Genomic DNA, 25,338 nt, shown 5'->3' with positions numbered 1-25,338 from the left:
TCATGCTGAAGTTGCTCACACCTGCCCCTATCTCCCTGGGATGGCAGCAGCTCCGGCCCCCACATTTTCCACCCACCATGCCTCCCTCCCTCAGCATCCTTTCCCACACACACCCAGCCTAATGCAGAACTGCCTGCAGGAGAGGTGTATCCACAAATCAGAACCTCCTTTCTATAGCACCGTCAGTTTCTGCCCTGGCTGAGGAATGTTCCCATCCTCTCATTGTCCAAATACCATGTAATTACATGTGGAAGAATTCTAAATGAATTCTTTTTGTTTTTTTTGAAGCAGAGTCTTGCTACGTAGCCTTGGCTGACATGGTACTCAAGTTTAGCTCAGGTTGGCCTTAAATCTGTAGCAATTCTCCTGACTCTCTACCATATCTTACTTCAAAGTCAATTCTGTCTGTCTGTCTGTCTGTCTGTCTGTCTGTCTGTCTGTCTATCTATCTACAGACAAGGTCTCAAGTCACCCAGCTTGGTCTGGAACTGGCTATGTGGCTGAGAATTTCGAACTCCTGATCCTACTTCCTTCTTTGGAGTCTGGATCACAAGTATATACCTCCATGCCCAGCTATATTTTCTTTTTGTTTTGTGAAAGTCTCTTACTCTATAGCTCAAGCCTGGCCTTTAAGTCTTAAAAGTCCTCTGATTTCAGTCTCCTGCACAATGAGATTACTGCTATGGACCACCATACTCAGCAAGTCTTCGTATTTTTAACAAATGTGCCTCCTACCTTCTTTGGCTGCCATCTCACAACTGCACTTTGGATTTCCAAGCTTCCTTGGCACCAGAGAAGGGTAACTGAGATCCATATGGTCATAAGGAAGAACGCAGAAGGCACAACATACCCCTCAGAGCTAGGGCACAGTTTGGCAACTGCCAGTGCGACTGAGGTCTGACTCAGGCTCCTCCATCCATCCCAGGACTGGAGCTCTGTATTCTACATCTTCCCTGAGCACTGGATTGTATAGTCTACATGCTAGTGAAGGATCCAGTACTCTCCTTAAATCTATGGGGCCAGAGTAGGTCTGTCTACATGTAAGTGAAAGCCTAGTATGTCCTGAAGACAGTGCCTCAGGGACCATGGCCAGATGACAGCTGGAACCAGCCTGGGAAGTCCTAGGTCCACTTGTCCAATGTTCTAAAAGATATTGCTATGCACCCAAAACCTCAGCACAGAACCAGGGACAGACAAGATGCCAATCATTACCTACCTTGGAGAGCTTCAGCAGGACAAAGAAGTCTTAATCTGTCCCAGGAGAGGAAAATGAAATGGTATGAATCCCACCAGGCAAGAATAAGTACACTACCACAATTTTGAGCCAAATTTAAAGCAAATTGTATTAAACACTGGCTGATGGATACTGGCCAGGTCCATACCCAGGATTCCCAGAGTATGACAGCAAATTACAGTAGTCAGGGGCTTATAACGGCAAAACCCACAAGGCAACATTTGTGTCCCCCACCTTCATCCAATCAGGGCCAAGTATACATCCCGACATACTTCCTGCCTACATACCTCCCACCTACCTGTGACCAACACATCCTGTGTAGTTGGATCAACCGAGTTTGTTTATAAAAGCAAAAACATGTAGCTTATTACCTTACATGAACAATAGCCTCCAGAATTCCAGGAAGTTATCTGTCCTTGGGCAAGTGGGGCTTGCAGGTTATAAGCATTTTTCTTTTATAGATCTCTCTTTCTTTAATTTATTTACTCATGTATTTTATGTATGGGAGCTCGTTCTTCATGCATACCAGAAGAAGGAATCTAATCCCATTACATATGATTGTGAGCCATCTTATGGTTGCTGGGACTTGAACTCAGGACCTCTAGAAAAGCAATCAAATGTTCTTAACCATTGAGCCATCTCTCCAGCCCCCTTTCATTGAGCTCTCAAACACAGTAATATAAACTTAAAACATAACTTTAGCCATCCCATTAGCTGTTAGAGGAACATCTTCTGGCCTTAAAATGTTATGGCTAATGTAGCTTTCAAGAAAATATCATTTCATCTTGCCTCCCTCCACTCAGTCAGTGAGCCCACATGAATACAGGCAGAAAGAAGATTAAAAGCCATAACCATAACCAGGCTCAGCTCACATTCTGGGTTGTTAACCCTTGGTACCTACAATGCCAGATTGGTGGATATAAAAGTGTTGAGGGGCTGGAGAGATGGCTCAGCAATTAAGAAAACTGGCTGCAGGATCCTCCTGCCAATGCTTCTGCCAAAGCCTTTCAGATGAGTAAGACTTCATACAACATTGAGATAAGGTATTGTGGTCATCAGTTTAACAGACAGAGAAGTGCAAGACATGCAATGAGAGGAAAAGGAGGAATAAATAGAGGAAATATTAATTAAGTAGTCTGTAAACTACAACATCTGTGAATGAGATTGCCAAAGTTTGGTATGATTGTCAAATTGAGAAATTTTCTTTCTTTCTTTCTTTCTTTCTTTCTTTCTTTCTTTCTTTCTTTCTCTGTATTGCTTTGGAGCCTGTCCTGGAACTAACTCTGTAGACCAGGCTGGTCTTGAACTCACAGAGCTTTGCCTGCCTCTACCTCAGGAGTACTGAGATTAAAGTCATGAGCCACCTATGTCTGCTTTAGGTATGCTCATTTCAACATTCTCTTCATTAATAAAATGTATTTCAATGTTCAAACTGGTTTTTCTTTCAAATGACCTGGATCCACATGGCAGTTCACTGTATCTCCAATATCAGGGGTCCTGATGCTCTCTTCTGGCCTCTCTGTAGGTATTACATACCCATGGTGCACAAACACCTTCAGACAACAAATTCAGACACATAGAATAAATAAAACTTCAAAAAAATGTAATGTTGAAGTGAAGAGGTCACCTTGCTCAGTGAGCCTCACAACCAGTTTTATCCCTAAAATGCTCACACAAAAATGGAGAGAATTGACAGCAGACCATTGTGGAATATTTGTATGCTGAGTGAAGATATATTGCTGTGATTGGTTTAATAAAGAGCTGAATGGCAAATAGCTAGGCAGAAGGTATGGATGAGACTTCCACTCAGAGAGAAAGTAGGAAATAAATCTAGGTGCTCAGGAGACACAAAGAGGAAACAAGGTGTGCAAGATGGAAGAAAGATAATAATGTAGATTAATATAAGTGGGTTAGTTTAAGTTATAAGAACTAGTTAGGAACAAGCCCAAGCTATAGGCCAAGCTTTCATAATTAATACGAAGTCTCCATGTGATTATTTGGGAGCTGTCTAGCAGGACAGAGAAAGACTTATTGTTGTCCTCTGACTTCCACATAAATGTGTGTTCCCTCCCCACACCATGCACACCCAGTAATACGGGGCAGCAAGATGGCTCAGCAGGTAAAACCCACCAAGCCTGTCTCCTGAATTCAATCTTCAGGACCTGTATGGTGGGAGGAGAAAACCAAGTCTTGAAATGTGTCCTCTGACCTTCACATGAACATCATGACACATGTGTACCCACACATGTACATGCAAATAAATCACATGAACGTCTAAAAAAACAAAAGAGACAGAAAGGTCACCTTCACCCTGTCGCCTATGCTTCAGTGGCGTGGCCCCACCCTGGCAGACAGAGAGGAGGACCCAGTGCTTGGAAAATCCCCCAGAGAGGAAAGTGGATTCTGGTGCCAGATCTTGTAGCACATGTAAGTCACAGCTGGGTGCTCCAAGTTACCAAGGCAACAGAAATCAGTGGAAAGGAACCCCTCCAAATTAACACTGTTCCTTTTGGGTATTTTAAGGTTTTTGTTTTCGGTATAGACAAAGATAAACACATCCAGACCTTCATTTGTAGTCTATTGTTAAGAAATTACCTGTATGGCTCAAGCCAAGGCATAGGATGAATAAATACAAATTTGTGTATTCATTCAACATATACAACCCAAGAAACACATACAACTTCCGGTTTTGTCTTTGTTTTTCAAAACAGGGTTTCTCTGTGTAGTCCTGGCTGACCTGGAACTTACTCTGTATACCAGGCTGGCCTCAAACACACAGAGATCCACCTGCCTCTGTGTCCTAAGGGCTAAGATTAAAGGTGTAGGTGCCCCTCCAACCCCACTTTGTCCATCTTAAGACAGATTTTTTTTTCCCCCAGATAGGGTTTCTCTGTGTAACAGCCCTAGCTATCCTGGAACTCACTCTGTAGAACAGGTTGGCCTCAGACTCACAGAGATCCACCTGCCTCTGCCTCCCGAGTGCTGGGGTTAACTGTGTGCACCACCACTGCCCGGCCAAGACAGATTCTCAGGAATGTACTTCTAGTGGTCAATAGTTTGTAGCCAAGCTGGTCTTGAACTTGTGGCAGCTATGCTAGTTCCAGGACAGTCAGGGCTACACAGAGAGATTCTGTCTCAAAACCCAAAACCAAAACCTAACAACAACAAAAAACAAAGACACAAAAACCATGAAGTAGTTAATTATAGGTTTAGAACATACATGGTAGCAAAGGAATCTGGGAAGAATCCTGAATTTCCTGAATTCAAGGCCAGCCTGGGCTACATTGCAAAACCCTTCTCAAACAAACAATCATTCTCTGAAAGGAAGGCTCTGTAATTATCTTGTACTGGGGACCATTTACCACATTATGCAGACTTCTTGCCCAACTCAGCAAGGATAATTATTTTACCTGACCTAGGTCAGAAAGTTTTCTGAAAGTGTCTGGAGAAGTGGATGTTTAGACCCCCCCAGAATGCCCAGCTTGGGGTGTGGCTTAGTGGCCTAGCATTTGCCCAGCATGTGCTAGGCTCTGGGTTCACTTCCCTAACAGCATGCACACATGTGCACACATGTGCACACATGTACACACACACACACACACACACACACACACACACGAAGCAGAAAATGCTTCATCCTTTGAAACCATGCATAAAACAGAACAAGGCAGAGAGTGCAAAGCCCTGAGTCTGCATGAACATTTCAGGAACAGATAGGTATTAACTACATACAATATTCTAAATGCTTCTGGCAGCCAGACCTAGTTGTGAAGGCCAATAAACTCAACTGAGCCTGAGGTGTGTGGAGAAGTACAAGTACAAGACCACTTACTGAGACCCTACCTCAAAATAGAAAGTAAAAAGAGAGCTGGGAACGGTAGGGAGATGGCTCAGTGGTTAAATGCACTTGTCTGACCCAGGTTTGATTCCCACACCTACACAGTGGTCATATTCATATGTAACTCCAGTTCCAGAGGATCCAGTGTCCTCTTCTGGCCTCCATGGATACCAGACATGAACATAATGCACACAAATACATTCAGGAAAAAAACACACACATATGTATACATGTATGTGTGTGTGTATATGTGATAAAATTAATAATATGAGCTGGAGATGGTCTACAAAGCAAATTCCAGAACAGCCAGGGCTGTTACACAGAGAAACCCTGTCTCGAAAAATAAATAAATAAATAAATAAGTTCAGTTTTGCCGGTGGTGGTGGTACCCACCTTTAATCCCAGCACTCAGGAGGCAGAGGCAGGTGGACCTCTGTGAGTTCAAGACCAGTTTGGTCCATGATAGTTGCTAAAGCTACACAGAGAAACTGTGTCTCCAAAAACCAACAAACAGAAGAGCTGGAGAAAAAATAAGTAGTAGTATGCTTGCCTAGCATGTGTAAGTCCCTATGTTCACTCTATAGTACCCCAAAATAATAAAAATTCTCATTTTATGTTTGTCTTTAAGATAGTTGTGGCCAGGCAGTGGTGGTACATACCTTTGATCCCAGTACTCGGGAGGCAGAGGCAGTCAGATGGATCTCTGTGATTTCAAGGCCAGCCACAGAGAAACCCTGTCTTGAAAAAAAAAAGAAAAGAAAAGATAGTTGTGTTGTTCATTTGTCTTACTCTGAAGCCCAAGCTTGTCTTCACACTTAACCATCCTCCTAATTCAATTTCCTAAGTGCTGACCCTGAAGGTGCACACCATGATATTGTTAAGGGTTTTAGAGACATGATTGGAGATAATGTAGTTCTTCACCAATTGCTATGTTTGTAAAATATTTCCACAGAATAACAGCCAAGTTCACGAGCTATATGGCATAGGCTGGAGCTAATGCCACTAGAAACCTGGCCTTCTCAACCTATCGTTTGCCTCATCAATAGAAAAATGACACTTGCTGAGGGTGCCTATGACTAAAGAAGTTCCCATGGCTGTCCTAAGCTTGCAGACCAACAGACCAAACAAGTGCAGACTCTGTCTTTAGAAAATGGTCTGTGCTGGGCAGTGGTGGTGAATACCTTTAATTCCAGCACTTGGCAGATCTCTGACTTCGAGGCCAGCCTGGTCTACAGAGGTAGTTCCAGGACAGACTCCAAAACAATGCAGAGAAACCCTGTCTTGAAAGACCAAAAAGAGAAAAAGAAAAAGAAAATGCTCTGGCTTTACAGCACCTGTTTCCAAAGTCTTCTGCCCCACTGGAGGAAACTCCCTTAAAGGATTGCTGTACAGGGCCTTAATACTGTTTCCTATTTAGATAGGTGTGAACATGCACAGCTTTAATAATCCCAGCATTTGGAAGGGCAATGCAGGCAGATCTCTGTAAGTTCCAGGTCAGCCAGGGCTACATAGAGACCTCATCTAAAAGAAAAAATAATAATAAATTTAAGGCTAGAGAGGTGGCTCTGTAGTTAAGAGCACATACTACTGTTGCAAAGGGCTTGAGTTCAGTTTCCATCAGCCATATTAGGTAGCTTTACAACAGCCTGTAAGTCAGGTTCCAAGAGATGTGACATCTCTTCTGCACACAATATGTAGCACACGTTTTAAAATTTAAAACATTTAGGCTATTTATTGTTTGTATGTGTATGATGTGTGTATGGGCATGTGTATACCAGTGAACATGTAGAGGTCAGAGGTCATGTAAAGTTAGTTCCCTTTCTCCAGGTTTACATGGCTTTGGATCAAGATCAGGTCAAGCATTTGTAACAAGTGCTTTACCAGTTGAGCCATCTCACTGGCCTCAGAACTTTCTTCCCTTCTTTTTTTTTTTTTTTTTTTTAAGACTGTTTTTCTGTGTAGTCCTATCTGTCCTGGAACTCTGGAACTCACTATGTAGACCAGGCTGGTTTTAAACTTGAATCTGCCTGCCTCTGCCTCCCAAGTGCTGGGATTAAAGGCGTATGCCACCACCACCTGGCCAGAACTTTCTTTTTTCAGTCAGACCCCTTGCTAGATAATGATGCCATCTCAACTGTGCACCTCAGCCTTCAAAGGCAGCAGACTCACTAAGCATGTGGCTAGGTCCTTCTCTCCCCCAGGCCACTCCTCTGAATTCACTTCACAGTAGACGCTACAGTTCTCAGGCACTCCTTATGGCCTGTTACTCCTTGGTTCTCACTCTGCATCCCCTAGGAATTATTCCTAAGGCCCTGAACTCACTGCAGTCCTCCTGCCTCAGCCTCTCCAAGCACTGAGAGTACAGATGTGAACTACCACACCTACCTCAGTATTGGTTTTGACAAGAACATCACAAGGGCCCCTGCCTTCGTGAACTTCACAGCACAGAGCTCTGGCTTCCATGATTGACTTTCTTACAGCAGGTGGAGCCAAGCAAACTGCACAGCCCCCCTCCCCCTGGCAGGCAGCCTTCCTAGCCTCCACAACCATTTCCCTGCATCTGCAAGAGCCAGAGGCAGGTAATGGATTGCCTCCTTCCCGAGAATGAGGCTTGTATGTAAAGTGCATACAGTCTAAAAGTAAAGGAAACTGACACATATAAATGGAATTTTGCAGTGAGGGAGCAAACCGGGGACCCAGCCATCCAACATGCAGAGGTAGGTCCCGCACCCCTCCACTGCTGCTCCTTTGAGACTTCCCTGTTGGACCCCAGACTGAGAGAACAACTTTCATGGAATCTAGGGGTCAGCTGTTTGAGCAACTTGAAAATGAGCATGTTGTCTGCCCCAACCACAGTTGCCTTTGGTTTATTCTAGGAGTGCATTGCTCAGAGGCCTTACCCAAAGCTGCAGCCTGTTCCTCTGGGTCCTATTCCCTGGAGAATCAACTTGTTTCAGTTCTAGAGACCAAGGGAAACTGGGAGGCTGGCTCCAGTGAAGCCAGTGTGAGGCTCTGTGTGAGGGCAGGCAGATGCAAGGGGCTAACACTGTGAGAAATTGTGGGCTGTCATTGACCTGTACAATATAGCAGTCCCAGGAAGAGACACCATTGAGTCTCTTACATGACCAGGTCCTATAACAATAGACATGAGATGCAAGCTGTGGGGGGGAAGCCACCCTCTTGTCAAGACCCTCAGAAACTTCATCTGGACTATTTCAGGGTTGCTGGACAAGTCTAGACATCAAATGTTCTGTGAACATCCTTGGGATGGTCTTGTTCATTATGGGTTCAGCATGATGGTCACAAAGCTATAGCTGACAGACAGATGTGTGTGCACTTATCTAACACTTTGGACGAGGCTTCAGAGGAAAAGATGCCCCCTATCACCACCAAGGTGTGATAAAATTTATTTTTGACTATTTAAATGCAAATTCTTGAGCAAAAATATTAAAGAACCAAACCAAAGCCACCACTAACACCCCTGGTTGCTTGCTTCTCACTGTCACTTGCTTCCTTCTTGAAAAAGCCACCTCTTCTTCAATCACAACCATCCCCAATGAAAACCCTGCCTCGGCCTGGTGTGGTGGCACACGCCTCTAAACCCAGAAATCAAGAGGCAGGGGGGTTTCTGTGAGTTCAAGGCCAGCCTGGTCTACAAAGAGAGTTCCAGGACAGCCAAGGCTGTTATACAGAGAAACTCTGTCTCTTTATCGGTTTTGATGGTATGCTATGGGCAGTTTTCCAGCCAGCCTGGTCCCGCATCAGCCCCAAATAACACACGGAGATGCTATATTAGATATAAAGCTATTGGCCTGTTACTAGTGTTTCTTATTGGCTAGCTCTGTCTTAAATATTAACCCATTTCTATCAATCTAAGTGTTTCTACGTGGTCTTATCTTACCAGAGAGAGGGTCCATAACTCTTCCTCTCAAGTCCCTACATCTTGACTCTCCTCTACTACCTCTCCCAGAATCCTCCCTGTCTCCTAGCCCCGCCTATTTTGCCTTCCTACTTGCCAACAGTGCTTTATTCATTACCAATAAGAGAAACATATTTACAGAATGACATCTCCCATCAATGGTATCTATAGCTTTTCTTCTCCTGTGGAAACAAAAGCAAAACCTATTCCCCAATGTAACACATGTCCTGGTTTCCATTCTGAGGTCAACAGATCTTTAAAATATACTGATTTAGTGCCGTGTTTTTTGTATTTTTTTTTAATCCAATGCAAACCTGCAACTACTGTTCCCTTTTCATTAGCATTTAAAAAATTTAGTCAATAAAGCATTGTGCAATCTATCTCTGGACATCATTCTTACCCCTTTCTGTTTATTAAGCATATCTTTTAAAGTGCAATTAAATCTTTCTATAACTGCTTGTCCTGTAGGATTATGTGGTATACCTGTAATATGCTTTATGTTGTAATATGAAAAAAAACTGTTTCATTTTACTAGAGACATATGCTGGAGCATTGCCAGTCTTAATTTGTACAGGTATTCCCATGATGGCCATAACTTTTAATAGATATGCAATTATGTCAGCCTTTGTAGAACTCAAATCAGTTGCCCATTGAAATCCTGAATATGTATCTATAGTATGGTATATACGTATTTTAATTTTGCAAACTATAAAGTGAAACACATCCATTTGCCAAATTTAATTTCTTTGAGTACTTTTTGGGTTAATTCCACAGGTAGTGGAATTTGGTTGTATAAAGAACAAGTAGGACATTTCTTTACAATTTCTTTGGCTTGTTGCCTAGTGATGGAAAATCTTTTTCAAATCCTTGTTATTAATATGGTATTTCTTATGAAATTTTGAAGCTTTTAGCACATTTCCTACCTATAGCTAGTCAATTTCATAATTACCTTGTGCTAGAGGGCCTGGTAGACCTGTATGGGATCTGATGTGTGTTATATACAAGGGATGATTTCCATTTCTGATTACTTGTTATAGCTGAATAAACAAAGTTAATTCTGAATCATTTGGAATAAGTTCAGCAGTTTCAATATGTAAAACAACTTCTGTATATTGAGAGTCAGTAACTATATTAAAAGGTTCAGGAAAATCTAATAATAAATTCTATCTTTTGAACAGAATCATAAGAGCTTTGAGGCACTTTACTTAAATTTCTTGATTTATAACCTGCCTTTCCTGATTTATTTACATCAGCATAGAATGTAGGGGCTCCAGATATTGGTGTTTCCCATACAATGTGAGGAAGGACCAAATTGGTTCTTTTTATAAATAAGTCTCTTGCTTTTGGAATATTTGTTGTTAACCTCTTCCGAAAAATTACTGAAAGATCTTTGCCAGTGTTCGTTTTTTTGCCCATAAAGAGAAAATTTCAGCATTAGTAAAAGGTACCACAATTTCTGTTGGGTCCATTCATTTTAATTGACAAAACCCAAATTTTTCTTTTAGAATTAATTCAGAAACCTTTTCTACATTGGTCTTTAATTTTCTGCTCTGATTGTATGGCAAAAACATCCATTCCAGAATATTATCTTCTCCCTACATAAGAATTCCAGTAGGAGAATGGGTAAAAGGTAGAGTAACTAAACTAGGGCACAATCCACTTCTGGATCCAAGTGATCCACATACACATCTTGTAATTTTTTTCTCTACCAGAGCCAATTCTCTCTCAATTTCAGCGATAATTTTCTTGGATTATTTAAGTTCTTGTCACCTTGTAAGATTTTAAATAAATTACTTAGTTCTTGATTTGTTAATGTCCCCCAGTAGTTTTTGAGTCGTTCCTGATTCTTCAGTCTTATGCCAAGGTTTTTTTTGTTGTTTGTTTTTGTTTTTTGTTTTTTTTTGTTTGTTTGTTTGTTTTGGTTTTTCGAGACAGGGTTTCTCTGTGTAGTCCTGCTGTCCTGTCCTGGAACTCGATTTGCTGATCAGGCCGACCTCAAACTCAGAGACATCTGCCTACCTCTGCTCCCAAGCTCTAGGACTGAAGGTGTGAAACACCACTGCTTGTATCTTTTCAATAGTAACTTTTTCTAAGGTTAGCAAATTATCAGTCACCTTTTTTGCTCTTTTCATTGGTAAATATTACTGAAGCTTTTATATTATCTATCAAAATTGTATTATTCTTCTTAGTAATTATTTGTAAGGCTTGCATATAATCAGTAATAGCCTTCTCTAAAGCCTGTATCTTATCAGTCAATTTCTCATATTTTTTTTTCAAGACAGGTTTTCTCTGTATAACAGCTCTGGCTGTCCTGAAACTCACTCTCTAGATCAGGCTGGCCTGGAACTCAGAGACATCAGCCTGCCTCTGCCTCCCAAGTCCCAGGATTAAAGGCGTGCAACAACAACACCCAGCTTTCAAACCACTCTTTTAAGGATACAATTCGAATTACCAGACTGATAATAATATGGCTGACATTTTATCAATCCCACATAAGTTGTTCCTCCCATTTAGCTTTTTCTATTTGTATCCCGTCCATAACATCAGTGAACAGGGTCCTAATTCCCTGCATTGTAATATTGCCAATCTTTAACTTGGGAAAGGTTTTTAAATTGTCCTTTCTGGTCTGGAGAGATGGCTCAGAGGTTAAAAGCACTGGCTGCTCTTCCCAAGGTCTTGAGTTTGATACCTAGCAACCACATGGTGGCTCACAACTATCTGTAATGAGATCTGATGCCCTTCTGGCATTCAGGCAGAGCACTATATTCATAATAAATAAATATATAAGAATAAAAAAGTTGTTCTCTCCCTTTATTTTTTTTACCTTACTAAAACAATTATTTATTAATAGCCTAGTTTACCATTTAAAAAGCCCCAAATATCTCACTAGTTGTGATGCTGCTCATCAGAGGGTTGAGCTGTAGTCTTCCCTGGAGGCATGGGTTACGAGAAGATATTTATATGTAGTGACGATATTTGACCAGCAGGTGGAGAAGGTACAGCACCAAGGTAGCTCAGGCTCAACATGCTCAGCAACTGCTCAAAACAACTGACCAGACTGCTCAGTCCTCGTGCGGAGCAGAGCCCATATGGGGATGGGAGATGGCACATCAAGCGATGCTCAAGGACCAGAACTTGCCCAAGCGCACATCAAGCGATGCTCAAGGACCAGAACTTGCCCAAGCGAGCCAAGCAGAACAGCTTCGAGAAGACTCCTGGTGGCTACAAGGGCCCTGACAGCGGAGCAGGCAGGCGAGGAGAGTGCTGGCTTAGGGAGCTCCAGGGACAAGGAGCAGGAGCACACACTGACAGCTCCAGAGCGCCGGAGCCTCCCCACTTTGGGCATCAAATGATAAAAATATCCTTATGTTTTATTTAAATGGAAAATATCATGTACATATATTAAAGAACAAAAGGGGGAACTGACCCGAATTACAAACCACTACTCACACCCCCAATAGCCCGCTTCCTCGCTTGAAAAGTCCTCTTCCTGGGCCCATCCCCAATGAAAACCCCGCCTCTTAGACCCAATTGCTCCTCTCAATTGGCTAGTGGACCGGTGACAATTCCCGTAACAAAGGTGGCTACAGTGCCACACCTCCCTCTGATCTGGACTCCTTGGAAAGAAATCAAGAAGCTAGCAGGTGGTGGTAGTGGTGGTGCACACCTTCAACCCCAGCACTAGGGAGGCAGAGGCAGGCAGATCTCTGTGAGTTCGAGGCCACCAGCCTGGTCTACAGAGCAAGTTCCAGGACAGGCTCCAAAGCAACACAGAGAAACCCTGTCTCAGGACAAAAAAAAAAAAAAAAAAAAAAAAAAAAAAAGGGCAGGAGACACAAACCCCTATTTCAGTGATTGAATCAAATTTTTTCTTTCTAGAAACCTATAAATTAAAACTGACAGATATTTTTATAATAAAAAAATATTATTTAAAAGAAAATGCAATTTTCTGGCAAAAATCAAAGAAATCTTTCAGACACCATAAGCAAGCATCAGGCTAGGCTCATGACTTGGCCCCACCCCCTGAGATGTGAGTTTTGGAGACACAAGAGCATGGAAACAGATTGGTCCCCAGAGGAAGGGCTAGATGGCTAGGATTTCCAAATGCACATTCATCATTTCTGTAAGGCAGGGGGCATTTCCCATGAAAAATACTACCTCCTGCATACATTTTTTAATACGTTTGTTTATGTGTCAAAAGATGTACCCTCAGGCAGGGGATATAGTTCAGTTGATACTGTCCATGACGCCTTGGGTGTGATCTTCAGCACTGCAAAAAGTGGGCATGGTGTCTCTCTTGTAATATCACCACTTGAGGGTTGAGACTGGATAATCAGAAGTTCAAAATCATCTTCAGCTACATGGTGAGTCTGAAGGTAGCCTGAGTCACATGCAATCTACCTCAAAAAGAAAGAAAAGAAAAATTTGTATCCCATCATGCACTCCTGTAATCTCAACACTCCAGAGAGTAAGGCATAAAGATTGCAAATTCAAGGCTGAAACCCTCTACTAGGGAAGAGACTAAGGCCCCTGGGGAAAACCTAGGGCCGGAAGCCTACTTCCTTCACAACCTTGGAGACTGTCCTCTAGGCAAGACTCTCTGTGCAACAGGGGCAGGGATGGTCCTATGAAAACCTGACCCTAGTTCATAGCTGCACCTGGCACAGTAAAAGATGGGGGCAACCAAGGACATAGGGAGCCTAAGAAGTAGAAACAGCTCATTACCTAGAGCTTAGCAGAGGTGGATTCAAACTCTACCAGTTGTTTAATGTCATTTGGGAATGTCATCCAGCTGCCACCATCAACCACCAACACAATCCCTGAGACATAGGAAGCCAGGGGGCTGGCCAGATAGAGCACACTGTGGGCGATCTCCGTCTTGTTTCCAAGTCTTTGCACAGGGCTTGAAAGAGACTTTAATTTCACATTGTCCTGGGGGCCCCCTGGAAGGCAATAGAAAGTTAAGACCCATAACCCCCTAGAGCACAGTGTTTGCTGCTCCTCCCAGCCAGCACTCTCCTGGGCCCACATCTGGAAAAGATGGTTGTTCTACCAGCAACAGAAGATGTGCAAAGTGACACAGAATCCACAGGAGGGAAAGTGACACCGTCTAGGCAATGAGTGTATGGAGGCCCTAAGAGCAGGACAACTTAGACATAGTAGAAGGTTAAACATTTGGATAACTTCTTGACTGGAATAAAACAAAATGTTTGTTGTTTTTTGTTTATTTGTTTTTGTTTCCCAAGACAGGGTTTTTCTGTGTAACTCTGGCTATCTTGAAACTCATGTTGTAGACCAGGCTGGCCTGGAACTCAGCGATCTGCCTACCTCTGCCCCCTGAGTCCTGGGCTTAAAGGCATGCATCACTACTACCTAGCTGAAGACAGATTTTTTTTTAAAGCCCTGCTACAATCTCAGAAGTTTTGATGGATGTCCCAAACTCCCAAAGAGACTTACCCAATCGCCGCATCCCCTCTGTGCCACTGATGGGACCAGGAGCCAGGCTGTTGACACGGATATTCTGGGGACCCCACTCCACAGCCAAGTGCCGTGTCATAGCATCTGCATAGAAGAAATGCATACAGGAGGGCAAATCGTGAGGCAGTGCTGCCTCTGGTGTAGCCTAAACACCAGGGGAGCCCAGGGCCAAGTCTAGGCCTCTACAGTATCCAGGGCTGGGAGCAAGCTCATGTGCAGATCATCAGTCTCCAGGGATAGTCAAGAAGATAAGGTAATCCATGGGGAGCACTCATACCCACGGCTGCCTTGGCAGCACCTGCATGGAGCTGCAGCACCTGTCCCCGCATACTGAGAGTGGCTGTAATGTTCACAATCACTCCTCCATGGTCCTGAAACATACAAGGGATGACAATGAGTGGGTAGCCACAGGAAGAAAGGCCCCTGCCACAAGGATACCCACCCGGAAGAACTTCTCATAAAGCACACGAGACACATTGAAGGTGCCAATGGTGTCAATGTCAACCACAGTCTTAAAGGCATTGAAAGACAAAGCGCTGGCAGGACATAGGAAGTTTCCAGCTGCACCTGGAGAACAGAAGGGGAAAGCTAATGGGCTAAGCCCTGTCAAGAGTACAGTCAGAGTGTGGAGACCCCCAAAGTGGCCTCAGCCAGACAAGGCACAAGATAGAAGATTAGATGTAAGGCGTACAGTACAGTTTTTCCACCCGCCGCCCGGTCTTGTCCCACCGCCACGCCAGCCTTAATAACACACTGAGACTCTGTATTTGATATAATTCTTTTGGCCAGTTACTTGTTTCTTATCGGCTAGCTCTGTCTTAAGTATTAACCCATTTCTATGTATTTCCACATGTTCTTACCAGCGAGAGGCGGCTGGCGGTTCTAGTCTCTCCAGACTCTCCATGTTGACCCTCCTTCCTACTTCCTCTTTCCTCCTTGTCTCCTAGTCCCTCCTATCTTCCTTTCCTATTGGCCAACAATGCTTTATTCATTAACCAGTATGAGAAACATATACAGAATGACATCTCCCATCAATTAGATGCCAAGAAGTTAAGCTCTAAAACAATGTATGAAGATAGCAGTTGGGATAGAGGCAAAGGATCAGGAGTTCAAGGTCATCTTCAAGCACACAATAAGTTGACCCCAGCCTGGGCTATAGAAGATTCAATCTCACAAAGATAGACAGATAGATGGATAGATAGATAGATAATTTTTTTTGGTGTTTGTGAATATGACCTTATTTGAAAATAGTCTTTAGATAGAGTCTTTAGTTGGCATAATGGCCCAAGCTTTTAGTCCCAGCCCTTGGGAGTTCAAAGATAGCCTGGTCTACAGGGCAAGTTCCAGGACAGGTAGAGCTACACAGAAAAACCCTGTCTCAGGAAAAAAAAAAAAAAAAAAAAAAGATGGTGCCTTGATATGATAATAATATCAAGCATTCAGAAAATATAACATTTGAGTAATAGCAGATATTGTGAAGTCATTATATAGAACTCTGTTTTATCTGCTTAGTTATTCTGTAACCAACTTTTTTTTCTGGGACAATGATAGTAACCAGGGCTTTTTGCATGAGCTCAAATCCCAACTCTATTACTTTGATTTATTTGTTTATTTATTTAGAGACGGGGGTCTCTCTGTGTAGCTCTAGCTGTCCTGGAACTTAATATGTAACCAAGCTGGCCTCGAATTCCCTATGTAGACCAGGCTGGCCTCAAACTACAAGATCTGCTTGTCTCTGCCTTCTGAGTGCTCAGATTAAAGGCATGTGCCACCACACATGGGGAGGCAGCCCCATACTTTTATTTTAACACTTTAGTATATGTATATGTGCAATGTATGTAGTTGTGCATGTGCCATGGCATGTGGGGGTCAGAGGACAACCTGTGGTAGTGGAACCATTTTTTTCATCATGTGGGGCTTAGGGATATGACTCAGACCTAAGCTACTGAGCCACCTCACCAGCCCACTTTTTAAAGTGGAAATCTCAGTATACAAGAACACCCCAGAATTGTGACTTAGTCATGGTCACACCCAGCATAGCTCAGGCTTTGCTGACCCACTACTCAGAAAGAACAAAGATTGTCCAGGACAGAACCTGTAGCCTAGATTGTGCCTCTGGCAAATGCAAAGGTCATGGCACAATGATTGAGTCTTGCATCTGGCAACTGTGAGACCATAGTTGGGCCTGGACAAATACCTAGGCTCTCTGGCACAATCCTACCCCTGGCAACAGAGATCCAGAGCTTCCAAGCAGCACTATTGACCTATGAAAAGACTCTGCCCTCACTTATTGTGGACTCACAGTTAATAAGGATGTCAATTTTGCCAAACTCTTTCAGCGCCTGGTCCACAGCAGCCATAACAGCTGAGGGAACTCGGACATCCATAGATAGAGGGAGGCACCGCTTTCCAGTAGCAGCAACCAACTTTTCAGCAGCCTAGGCAGCAGAAAGAAAGAGGGTTGGCTAGCAGCTTCAGCCTGGAGAAGTAGCCTTTAAACCTCAATGGAAATGATACATTACATTAGCACCCCAAGTTTGCTGTGGTACCCTGCCAAGGGAGACTTGACTTGAAAGTAGCCACATCCTGGGGCCATGACCCCTGGTGGATGTTGGTAAGACATCTTGCATTCTCTATAACTTGCCATCTGTGTCTCAGATCCTACCTTCTTTCTGCCTACCTTGTAGGCATTTCCCCTCGACCTAGATGGGTAAGATGGTGACCTTCATAACGCTGGCAATCCTACTGAATAATTCTGGAACCATTATTATTTTCAAAAACATGGTCCAATAACCACATTTCTAAAAAGTCAAGGGTACCTATGAGGGTCCATTTAAATGAGTTCCTCTACACAAGAAGACAGATTTTGGTGTTTTTATCCCCTGGTCCTCAGGACTCTTTCCCACCCAAGTTCAGAACCCCACAGCCTTCCTCTCACCGTGGACACTCTTGACAGACTCCTGCTGGCGATGACAGTGTGGCAGCCATGCCTACAAAACCAGATGGCAGGCCTGAGAAGACAAGAATGAGGAACACACCCTGGGGGATCCTCCTACCAGTAACCATGTTACAAGGAACTCCCCCAAGAGTTTCTTAGGCTGAGGTAAGAAACAAGGCCGGCAGCAGGTACAGGACTCAAGCCAGGCTGAGTAATTCTGGAAGGACTGCTGGGCACTATGCTACTCCTAGGTTGCCCACTCCTAGATTTCTATGCTATGTCTCTGGCTTGGGATATTCTGACCCAAATACCATGTACATGGCAGAGAGGGTGTGGTGGGCTACCAGCGCCAATCCCAGATTTGTACAGGGCATTGGAGTGGAGGATAGAGAGCCCATTTCAAGAGACAACAATGGATGTGGTCTGCTATAAAGGTTGCACAAAACTACACTGATTTATGTAATACCCATGGCCAGCTAACACACAGAACTTTGTTCTACTGAGAGGAAATTGCATGAAGCCACCAGCTTCGAATAATAGTCTGTTATCTGGAACCAAAGTCACTTCAGGTTGTAAAAAGTAGACTACTGGGGAGAACTGGAGAAGGGCTCTTCGACCTCAACCTCAGCCTAATTATGAGCATCCACCAGCTTCAGCAGCAAGTTGCTAACCCTCTCATGATGCCACAAGACCTGTGTCCCAAGAGACACTCTTCCCCACCGTAGCAGTCCCCTTACAACCTGTGGCTTATCACACAGTCTCTCTCACATCTAGGAGACCCCTAAGGTCCTGTCTTTCCCCCAGGGCAGCATATAACCACTCCCCAAAAATCCATTAGGGCCCAGCCAAAGGGAAGTAAGGTGGTAGGGAGGGTCCCAGAGCAGTGTACCTCATGAAAATCTCAGCAATCCGGAAGCCAATCCCAGATCCACCACCTGTGATAAAGGCCACCTTGTCCCTTCAAAAAAGGAAAATGTCATTTTTTTTTAAACATTTATTGCCGGGCATTCATGGCACATGCCTTTAGTACCAGCACTTGGGAGGCAGAGGCAAGAGGATCTCTGTGGATTCGAGGCCAGCCTGGTCTAAAGAGCTAGTTCCAGGACAGACTCCAAAGCAATACAGAGAAATCCTGTCTCGAAAAACACATATGTATGTATGTATGTATGTATGTATGTATGTATGTATGTATTTTTTTCTCTATGCATGTTTTGCCCAAGTGCCTACAGATAGTTGAGCCCTCCTGTGGATGTTGGGAACCAAAGCTGATTCCTCTGAAAGAACACTAAGTGCTCTGAACCACTGAGCCATCTTTCTAGTCCATAGAATCTACTTTAAAATCACTGTTTTAGCCTGGTCGGGATGCATGTTGTTAATTCCAGCACTTGAGAGATGGGGGCAGGGCGGCCAGGAATTAAAGACCAGCATTAGCTACATAGTGAGTTTCAGGGCAGCCTGGGATACATGAGATTCTGTCTCAATAAACAAATCACTGGCCAGGCAGTGATGGTGCATGCCTTTAATCTCAGCCCTAGGGAGGCAGAGGCAGATGGAGCTCTATGAATTCGAGGCCATCTCAATGTACAGAGTGAGTTCCAAGACAGCCAGATGTACACAGAGAAACAATGTCATGAAAAACCAAAACCAAACAAATAAGTAAATAAATCACTGTTACAGAGGGTAAATAGGTAGCCAAAGGAGAACTTTGACCCCATGAACTTTCATCCAGTGTGGCTGTGAAAGAAAACATGCTACTACAGATGATGGAACCCAACGGATTTGCTAGACACAAATCGTCTTTAAACTCTGTTATTCTTGGGCTTCCTAGAAGTTCAGGGATGATGGGGGAGGAGGGGATATTTAACTAAAAATGCCCTGTATATAAGGCATCAAGTGAGACATTTTCAAAACGAACAAGGTTCCTCCTCTCTCAGTCCTTCAAACCATCCTTCCAGAACTCCAAGATCAGGTTTATGATCGCCCAAGAGCAGGGTAATGATCACCCGTCCAGAGGCAGATCCGTTCTGACCTCTGTGTCCCAACCCGGATCACTCCCTAGTTCCCTGCTTTAGCTCACTGGAGAAGGTCCGGACAGAAGAGGTGGTGATATTCAGAAAGACAATCGTCCTCCTCAACGTCGGGCGGCTGCTGGGCCATGGCGCTGTGTGCGGGCCGGAGTGCCAAGGACAGTAAAATTGGGAACCAAACCCTACCTTCCCAACGCTGAGCACAGCCTTCTTCAAGCTGCTGGCTCTGCCCAGAAACACCCTGGACCAGAGTCCCACCCCCACGGCACCCCGCCCACCAGACGCTCTCTGCAAGGAGGCCCCGCCCACAACGAGGTGCCTCGTCCCTCCATGCCTTCCTATCGCACGCCCTCCCGCGACTCTCCGCCCTCCAGGTCTTCCCATTCCACCCCGCGGGCACCCCACCCATGGTAGCGCGCGGCCTGCTGGGACTGCGAGGGGGGGGGGAGGAGGCGCTGACGCAGACGCATTGGGAAGCTCCCGCCTGTTAAACCCCAGAGTCCATTCCAGTTGACTGCAGCCACTTGGTCCTTGTATCCGGGTTCTGGAGACGGTGTGGAAGTCGGGACTCCTGACGAGCACCACTCTGCCTCTTGGACACTCCCTCATAGTGCAAAAGGATCGGGAGTCTGCAAAGCCAATAGCTCCCTCGCGTGGCTAGTCCGGGTAAAATAAAATCCCAGAGCCACCTCTTGGTGGCTGACCAGGATCACAGCACTTGATCCAGATTTTCGTGAAGCTGCTCAGGCAGACAGACAGGTGCGGAGAACACAGGACTGGATTCCATCAAGATGTTAATTAGCGGCCATATGTATCTGCTACTTATGTCAGCCATTTCAGGATCCGGGGTGAGATGTGACTTGCATGTATCAACGTGAAAATAAAAAGACGTCAGGGAAAGGTCTCTGTCACAGATCACTCAGGTCAGGAGTGGAGGATGCACTCTGGTGCCTGGGTTGCTTTGAGAGAAAGATGAGAGTAGCCGCTGAAGTGTAAGTTTTCTGCTGTTCCGACCTCAAGGACTGGCACCCCTACCCACAGGCTCTGTACCTTGAAGAGGCCTTAGGCTCCACCCATCCCTTGCTACCACCCTCTCTCAGAATTATCATACAGCCAGAAGCTGTAATAGCACCAGGCAAAGAATTTCGTTAGGATTCTCGATTGCATGACTCTGAACTCTTGCCTGGTTTATATTATTTTCCAAAATCAAGGAATTCTCCTCCTGGGGTAGTAAAGTTGTAAGCCTCAAGCCTACTGTTTACACCTTGCATAAAAAGCACTCATTAGAGTGCTGGAATAAAGGGATTTTCTCCAGATATGAATACTGGACATCATGGAGCAGACATTGTTATAGTGACCTATAAAATGCTTGGCCCTGCAGTCATGCTAATGAAATATGTAAAATAACAGAAAATAAGTTCCAGTGATAGCTGGAACTAGGGTAGTGGTAATCTAGGGCATCACAGAATCTTTGCCTTAGATTCCCCACCTAGTACTCTCTCCAACTCTCAGGTGTCTCAGGGCAGGAATCCGAGGTTATATAAGAGGTAGGTTAACTGAAAGCAGGGTTCTATTGTGCAGTTAGTTACCTTGATGTTATTACCTATGCTGGGTGGGACTTGTCAGTGATTTAGCTGTTCTGAGGTCACGAACCCTCATCCTTGTCTCTGTCATTCAGTAAACTCATGGGTTCACCAAGCTGGGAAGGTATGGAATTGTTACTGTGGTATGTTGTTTTGCCCTGTGTGGGGTGAACAGGTATTTGTTCACTCTCCCCAAGAAAGGTCACACAATACTGAGATGGCAAAAATAAGTATGCCATTCCCATTTTAATCAGAAAATTTTAATGTCTCTCCTTTGGGGCAAGCAAAATCACCTCTGACAATGTCCCAAAGCGGTCTGGCACTTCGGTATAGAAGGATATGATCCAATATTGTGCTGTCTTAGGATACAAAAAGGCACATAAAGTTGAGGCTTAGACTCCCCTGGGCTGGAGTTAGACAAAAGGTCTAACCAGGGAGTGGTTTGGGAGATGGGAAGGGTGTGGGCTTGAGTTCTTGTTGGCAGAGGTAGTTGTTCATGGATGAACCCTGAAGTGTGGAGGGTAGTTCAAAGCCTCAGGCTGGGCAGCAACTGCTGTGGTTACCCCCATCTGCCCAGGTCAACAGTTCGCTGCTCTGAAACCACAGCTGGATTTCCCTCTGGGCTCCTTCCACAGAATCGCTAGCGTGGATGATATTCCTGCAAGAGGTGGAAAAGGTAACAGGGAAACAAGGTGATGGTATAGAAGAGAAAGGAAGTTTGGAGCTGGTTATTGTGCTACAAGCTTGTAATGCCAGCACTGAAAGAGCTGAGGTGGGAGGAAGGATTGCTTCAAGTTCTTGGCCAGCCTGGATTATAGAGGGAGACCCAGTCTTAGGAAGGAAGGAAGGAAGGAAGGAAGGAAGGAAGGAAGGAAGGAAGGAAGGAAGGGCTGGAGAGATGGTTCAGCAGTTAAGAGTACATTCTCTTGCAGAGAACCTACCTGAGCTTGGTTCCCAGCACCCAAATAAGGCAACTCAAAACTATCTGTAACTCCAGCTCCAGGGCATCTAACCCTCTTCTGGCTTACACAGGCACACACACACACACACACACACACACACACACACACACACACACACACACCACACATGAAGGAAGAAGGAAGATGAGAGCTAGAGGTGTAACACAGTTGGTAAAGTGTTTTACCCAGAATGCACAAAGCCCTAAATTTGATTGCCAGCACTAAATACACCAGGCATGGCAGTGCATGTCCCAAGACTCCAGTACTTGGGAGGTAGAGGCAGGAAGATTACAAGTTCATGGTCATCCTCAGCAATATAATCAGTTTGAGACCAACCTGGATTACATGAGATCCTATGTGGGGGGCGGGGGGGGGGGGTCTAGGCTGGGTTCAGTTTCTTGCAAACTCAGAAGCCAGCCTATACACCAGCCACCAGCTTCTAAGTGTTGCCTTCCCTACCAGCCATCAGAGCCAAGCCCTCACGGTTGTTGACCAAAATCAAATACTAAAGAGCCAGGGGAAAAGGACTTAGACAGACATGGTAGCATACTGTAAGCTCAGGTGGTAGAGGCCTGAAGATCAGGAGTTTAAGACAGTCTGAACTACTTAATAAGTTCAAAGCTAGCCTGGCCTACCTGACAACTTAACTTGGTTATAGCAAACACCTCACCATCAGAAACTTTCAGCCCAGCAAGACACATAGTTCTCAAGGATCTGTCTCCCCCTCAAAACAAAACAAAACAAAACAAAACAAAAACAGGGTTTCTCTGTGTAGCCCTGGCTGTCCTGGAACTCACTCTGTATAGCAGGCTGGCCTTGTCCTCAGAGATCCACCTGCTTCTACCTCCCAAGTGCTGGGATTAAAAGTGTGTGCCACCATCCACAGTTTCAAGGATCTGTCTTAAGTACAGTCTGCCATTCTAAATTAGCCTTCTTACCCTACATTGGGAAACAAGGGTGTCAGGGCCTCCATACCTGCTGATGTGAACACTGAAGTCTCCCCTGATCGTCCCAGGGGCTGCCTCGGTTGAGTCAGTGTGTCCTATCATGGTCCTTGAGATGCGGACTACATTGTGCCCTTCCCAGACCTACAGTACAGATATGAAGGTTGGAGAAAAGCCAGGGGACCCCAGGTGCTCTGGGCTCAATCCAAGCCCTTTCTTTTGCTTGGGGGGAGGACACCCCACACACCCATTCTATTGACCCAGCCCTGCTGTACCATGGCCACCACAGGCCCAGAACTCATGTAGCTGATAAGGGCTGGGTAGAACGGCTTCCTCTGTAGGTCCCGGTAGTGCTCAGCAAGAATGCTCTCTGGTGCCTGTGTGGAAGGAGGAGTAAGAAGAACCTTTGGAGAGTAAGCCACAATTGGTGTCCTGAATTTGGGGTACCTTTCTGACACAACGCCGGAAGCTGGTTCCCACAATGGTTACCTCCCAATCCTTGTGACTGCCAGTGCTAGGAGACTAGGGACACCACATGCCAAAGATTGATACCTGCAACATCTTCATCCCCACCAGCTTGAAGCCCCGCCTCTCAAAGCGTTCTATCACAGTCCCCACTAGCCTCCGCTGCACCCCATCTGGCTTCACAGCAACCAGGGTCCGCTCCTGTGGCCAGGAAGGCCCTCCTGTAAAAGAGGTCAAGGGGGTGAAGATGCTTCACATTTCCGGGTCTCTCCCGCCTAGATTCCTGACAGAGCTCAGATATCAGAGGACTAGAAGGGGACTGACACCATGTAGGATGATCTGGAAGCACAAACACAAATGGGAGCTTCCCTGGCAGAAGCAGAAGCTGCCCAAGGTGGAGATGGTTCCCCAAAAAGGCTCAGATAACTTAGGAACCAAAAAGGCTTAGTGATGATGCCCCGCAGGAAGAAAACTTGAGCCTCATGACTCCAGTGAACCTCGGGCCTACACACTAGGAGTTTATCCTTTGGGTGTGGAGAAAAGGCATGAGACCAAGCAGAGTTAGTGCATTACTTCCAGGTGGCCTGAGTGCTGGGGACAAAGGGATATGACAGTGATTGGTGGGGGGGTTATCCACACTGCAAGACAGGAACTCAGCTTCGGGGAGGGGAGGGGTTCAGGCTGCCTCAGGAGAACACTGTCATGGAGTCTGCTGTTGTCTTCATGCTTCTGCGGCTCTAAGCCACAGCCAGAACACTGTCTCCTCCAAGATCAAATGCTACTTTGTTTTGTTTTTGTTTTTGAGACAAGGTTTCTCTGTGTAGCCCTGACTGTGCTGTTACTCACTTTGTAGACTAGGCCCGCCTCTGCCTCCTGAGTGCTGGGATAAAAGGCAGATACCACCACCACGGGCTCAAATTCTACTTTTAGAGGGTCCTAGCCCCTGGCTGTCTCTCAAAAGAAAGGAGAAACACCATGTTTAAGTTAGAAAGGAGGGATCAAGCTCCATCCTCAGTCCACAATGGGTATTCACTATAACTCAACAAGCTGAATAAAACCCAAGGGAGGAAGTCTCACTAACCTGCTTGTCCCCCTACCAGAGATGACAGGGGACCCAGGATAGCCCCAGAGCTCTAATGCCAACTGCTGTGTGTCTTGATGAGACTGATCAATTTCCAGGGTGGATAAAAGGAGCACAAGTTATTTGGCTCTCAGAAAGCATTCCATGATAGGGTAGCAAGAGCAGGGACCCCAGGAAGTGGCCGGGTTGTCTTGGGCCTGCTCTGGCTCAGTGCTGGGAACACGGCTCCGCGGAGAGAACATGACCCGCAGCCCCCCACCCCTTAGGAGGCACGAGTCTGCTAGTCTTCCCGCTTTGGTTTTCTTCTGCTAAAAGCCCTGACTCTGGCTCCTGGGGATTGCGCTTCCACTGGTCCTTCGGAACAAAAACCAAGCTTTCAGCTGCCGCACGTACGCAAACAAAGGACGCGCGGCAGCCATCTGCCCAGCTCCCCACGGATGCAGGACTCACCGGATCTGGGGCGCACCAGCAGGCCTGGAATGCGTGGCCCGCACAACAACGCCCTCAGCGCGGCGCGCTCAAAGAGGGAACCCATGGTGACGCCAGGCGCGGCGCGGAACGCAGCGCACACTGGGCAGAAGGCGGTGCCACGCTTCGGCCCGCCCTGCCCTGCCCCCATCCCAAGGGGCCGGTGGGGCCCCTCACCCTGTTCCACCAGAGCTGGCCGACTCGGAGCTGTAATCTCCGTTAAAATCAGTAGAAAACGGCTAGATGCAGTTCAGTGACAGAGCGCTTGACTGGCATGTACAGAGCCTTGGGCTCGACCTCCCTAGTACTGCAGAGGGGGAAAAAAAAGAAAAAAAATGCAGTCTTCCATTCAGAGTTTAGATTAAACTCGTCTTCGTACCGCACAGTCAAACATGGTAATT

At 45.4% G+C, this 25,338-nt stretch overlaps 2 protein-coding genes across 2 annotated transcripts; both read right to left on the bottom strand.

Moving 5' to 3' along the window:
- Nucleotides 1-13,205: 13,205 nt before the first annotated feature.
- On the bottom strand, nt 13,206-19,649 carry Decr2 (2,4-dienoyl-CoA reductase 2). Its single transcript, XM_051181052.1, has 9 exons — nt 19,485-19,649; nt 18,297-18,365; nt 17,408-17,459; nt 16,772-16,907; nt 14,912-15,036; nt 14,747-14,840; nt 14,449-14,553; nt 13,717-13,934; nt 13,206-13,388 (listed from the first exon to the last, which is right to left on the bottom strand). The coding sequence occupies exons 1-8, from the start codon at nt 19,562-19,564 to the stop codon at nt 13,717-13,719; spliced, it is 879 nt and encodes a 292-aa protein (XP_051037009.1). The 5' UTR covers nt 19,565-19,649; the 3' UTR covers nt 13,206-13,388.
- Nucleotides 19,650-21,255: 1,606 nt separating this feature from the next.
- Nucleotides 21,256-25,103, bottom strand: Nme4 (NME/NM23 nucleoside diphosphate kinase 4). The gene is made up of 5 exons (XM_051181051.1): nt 24,920-25,103; nt 23,476-23,609; nt 23,199-23,300; nt 22,955-23,067; nt 21,256-21,675 (listed from the first exon to the last, which is right to left on the bottom strand). The coding sequence occupies exons 1-5, from the start codon at nt 25,086-25,088 to the stop codon at nt 21,552-21,554; spliced, it is 642 nt and encodes a 213-aa protein (XP_051037008.1). The 5' UTR covers nt 25,089-25,103; the 3' UTR covers nt 21,256-21,551.
- Nucleotides 25,104-25,338: the final 235 nt, after the last annotated feature.

The sequence above is a fragment of the Phodopus roborovskii genome, unplaced genomic scaffold, assembly GCF_943737965.1.
Source record: "Phodopus roborovskii unplaced genomic scaffold, PHOROB, whole genome shotgun sequence".
NCBI lineage: Eukaryota > Metazoa > Chordata > Mammalia > Rodentia > Cricetidae > Phodopus > Phodopus roborovskii.
This window is presented reverse-complemented; position numbering and strand designations above follow the sequence as displayed.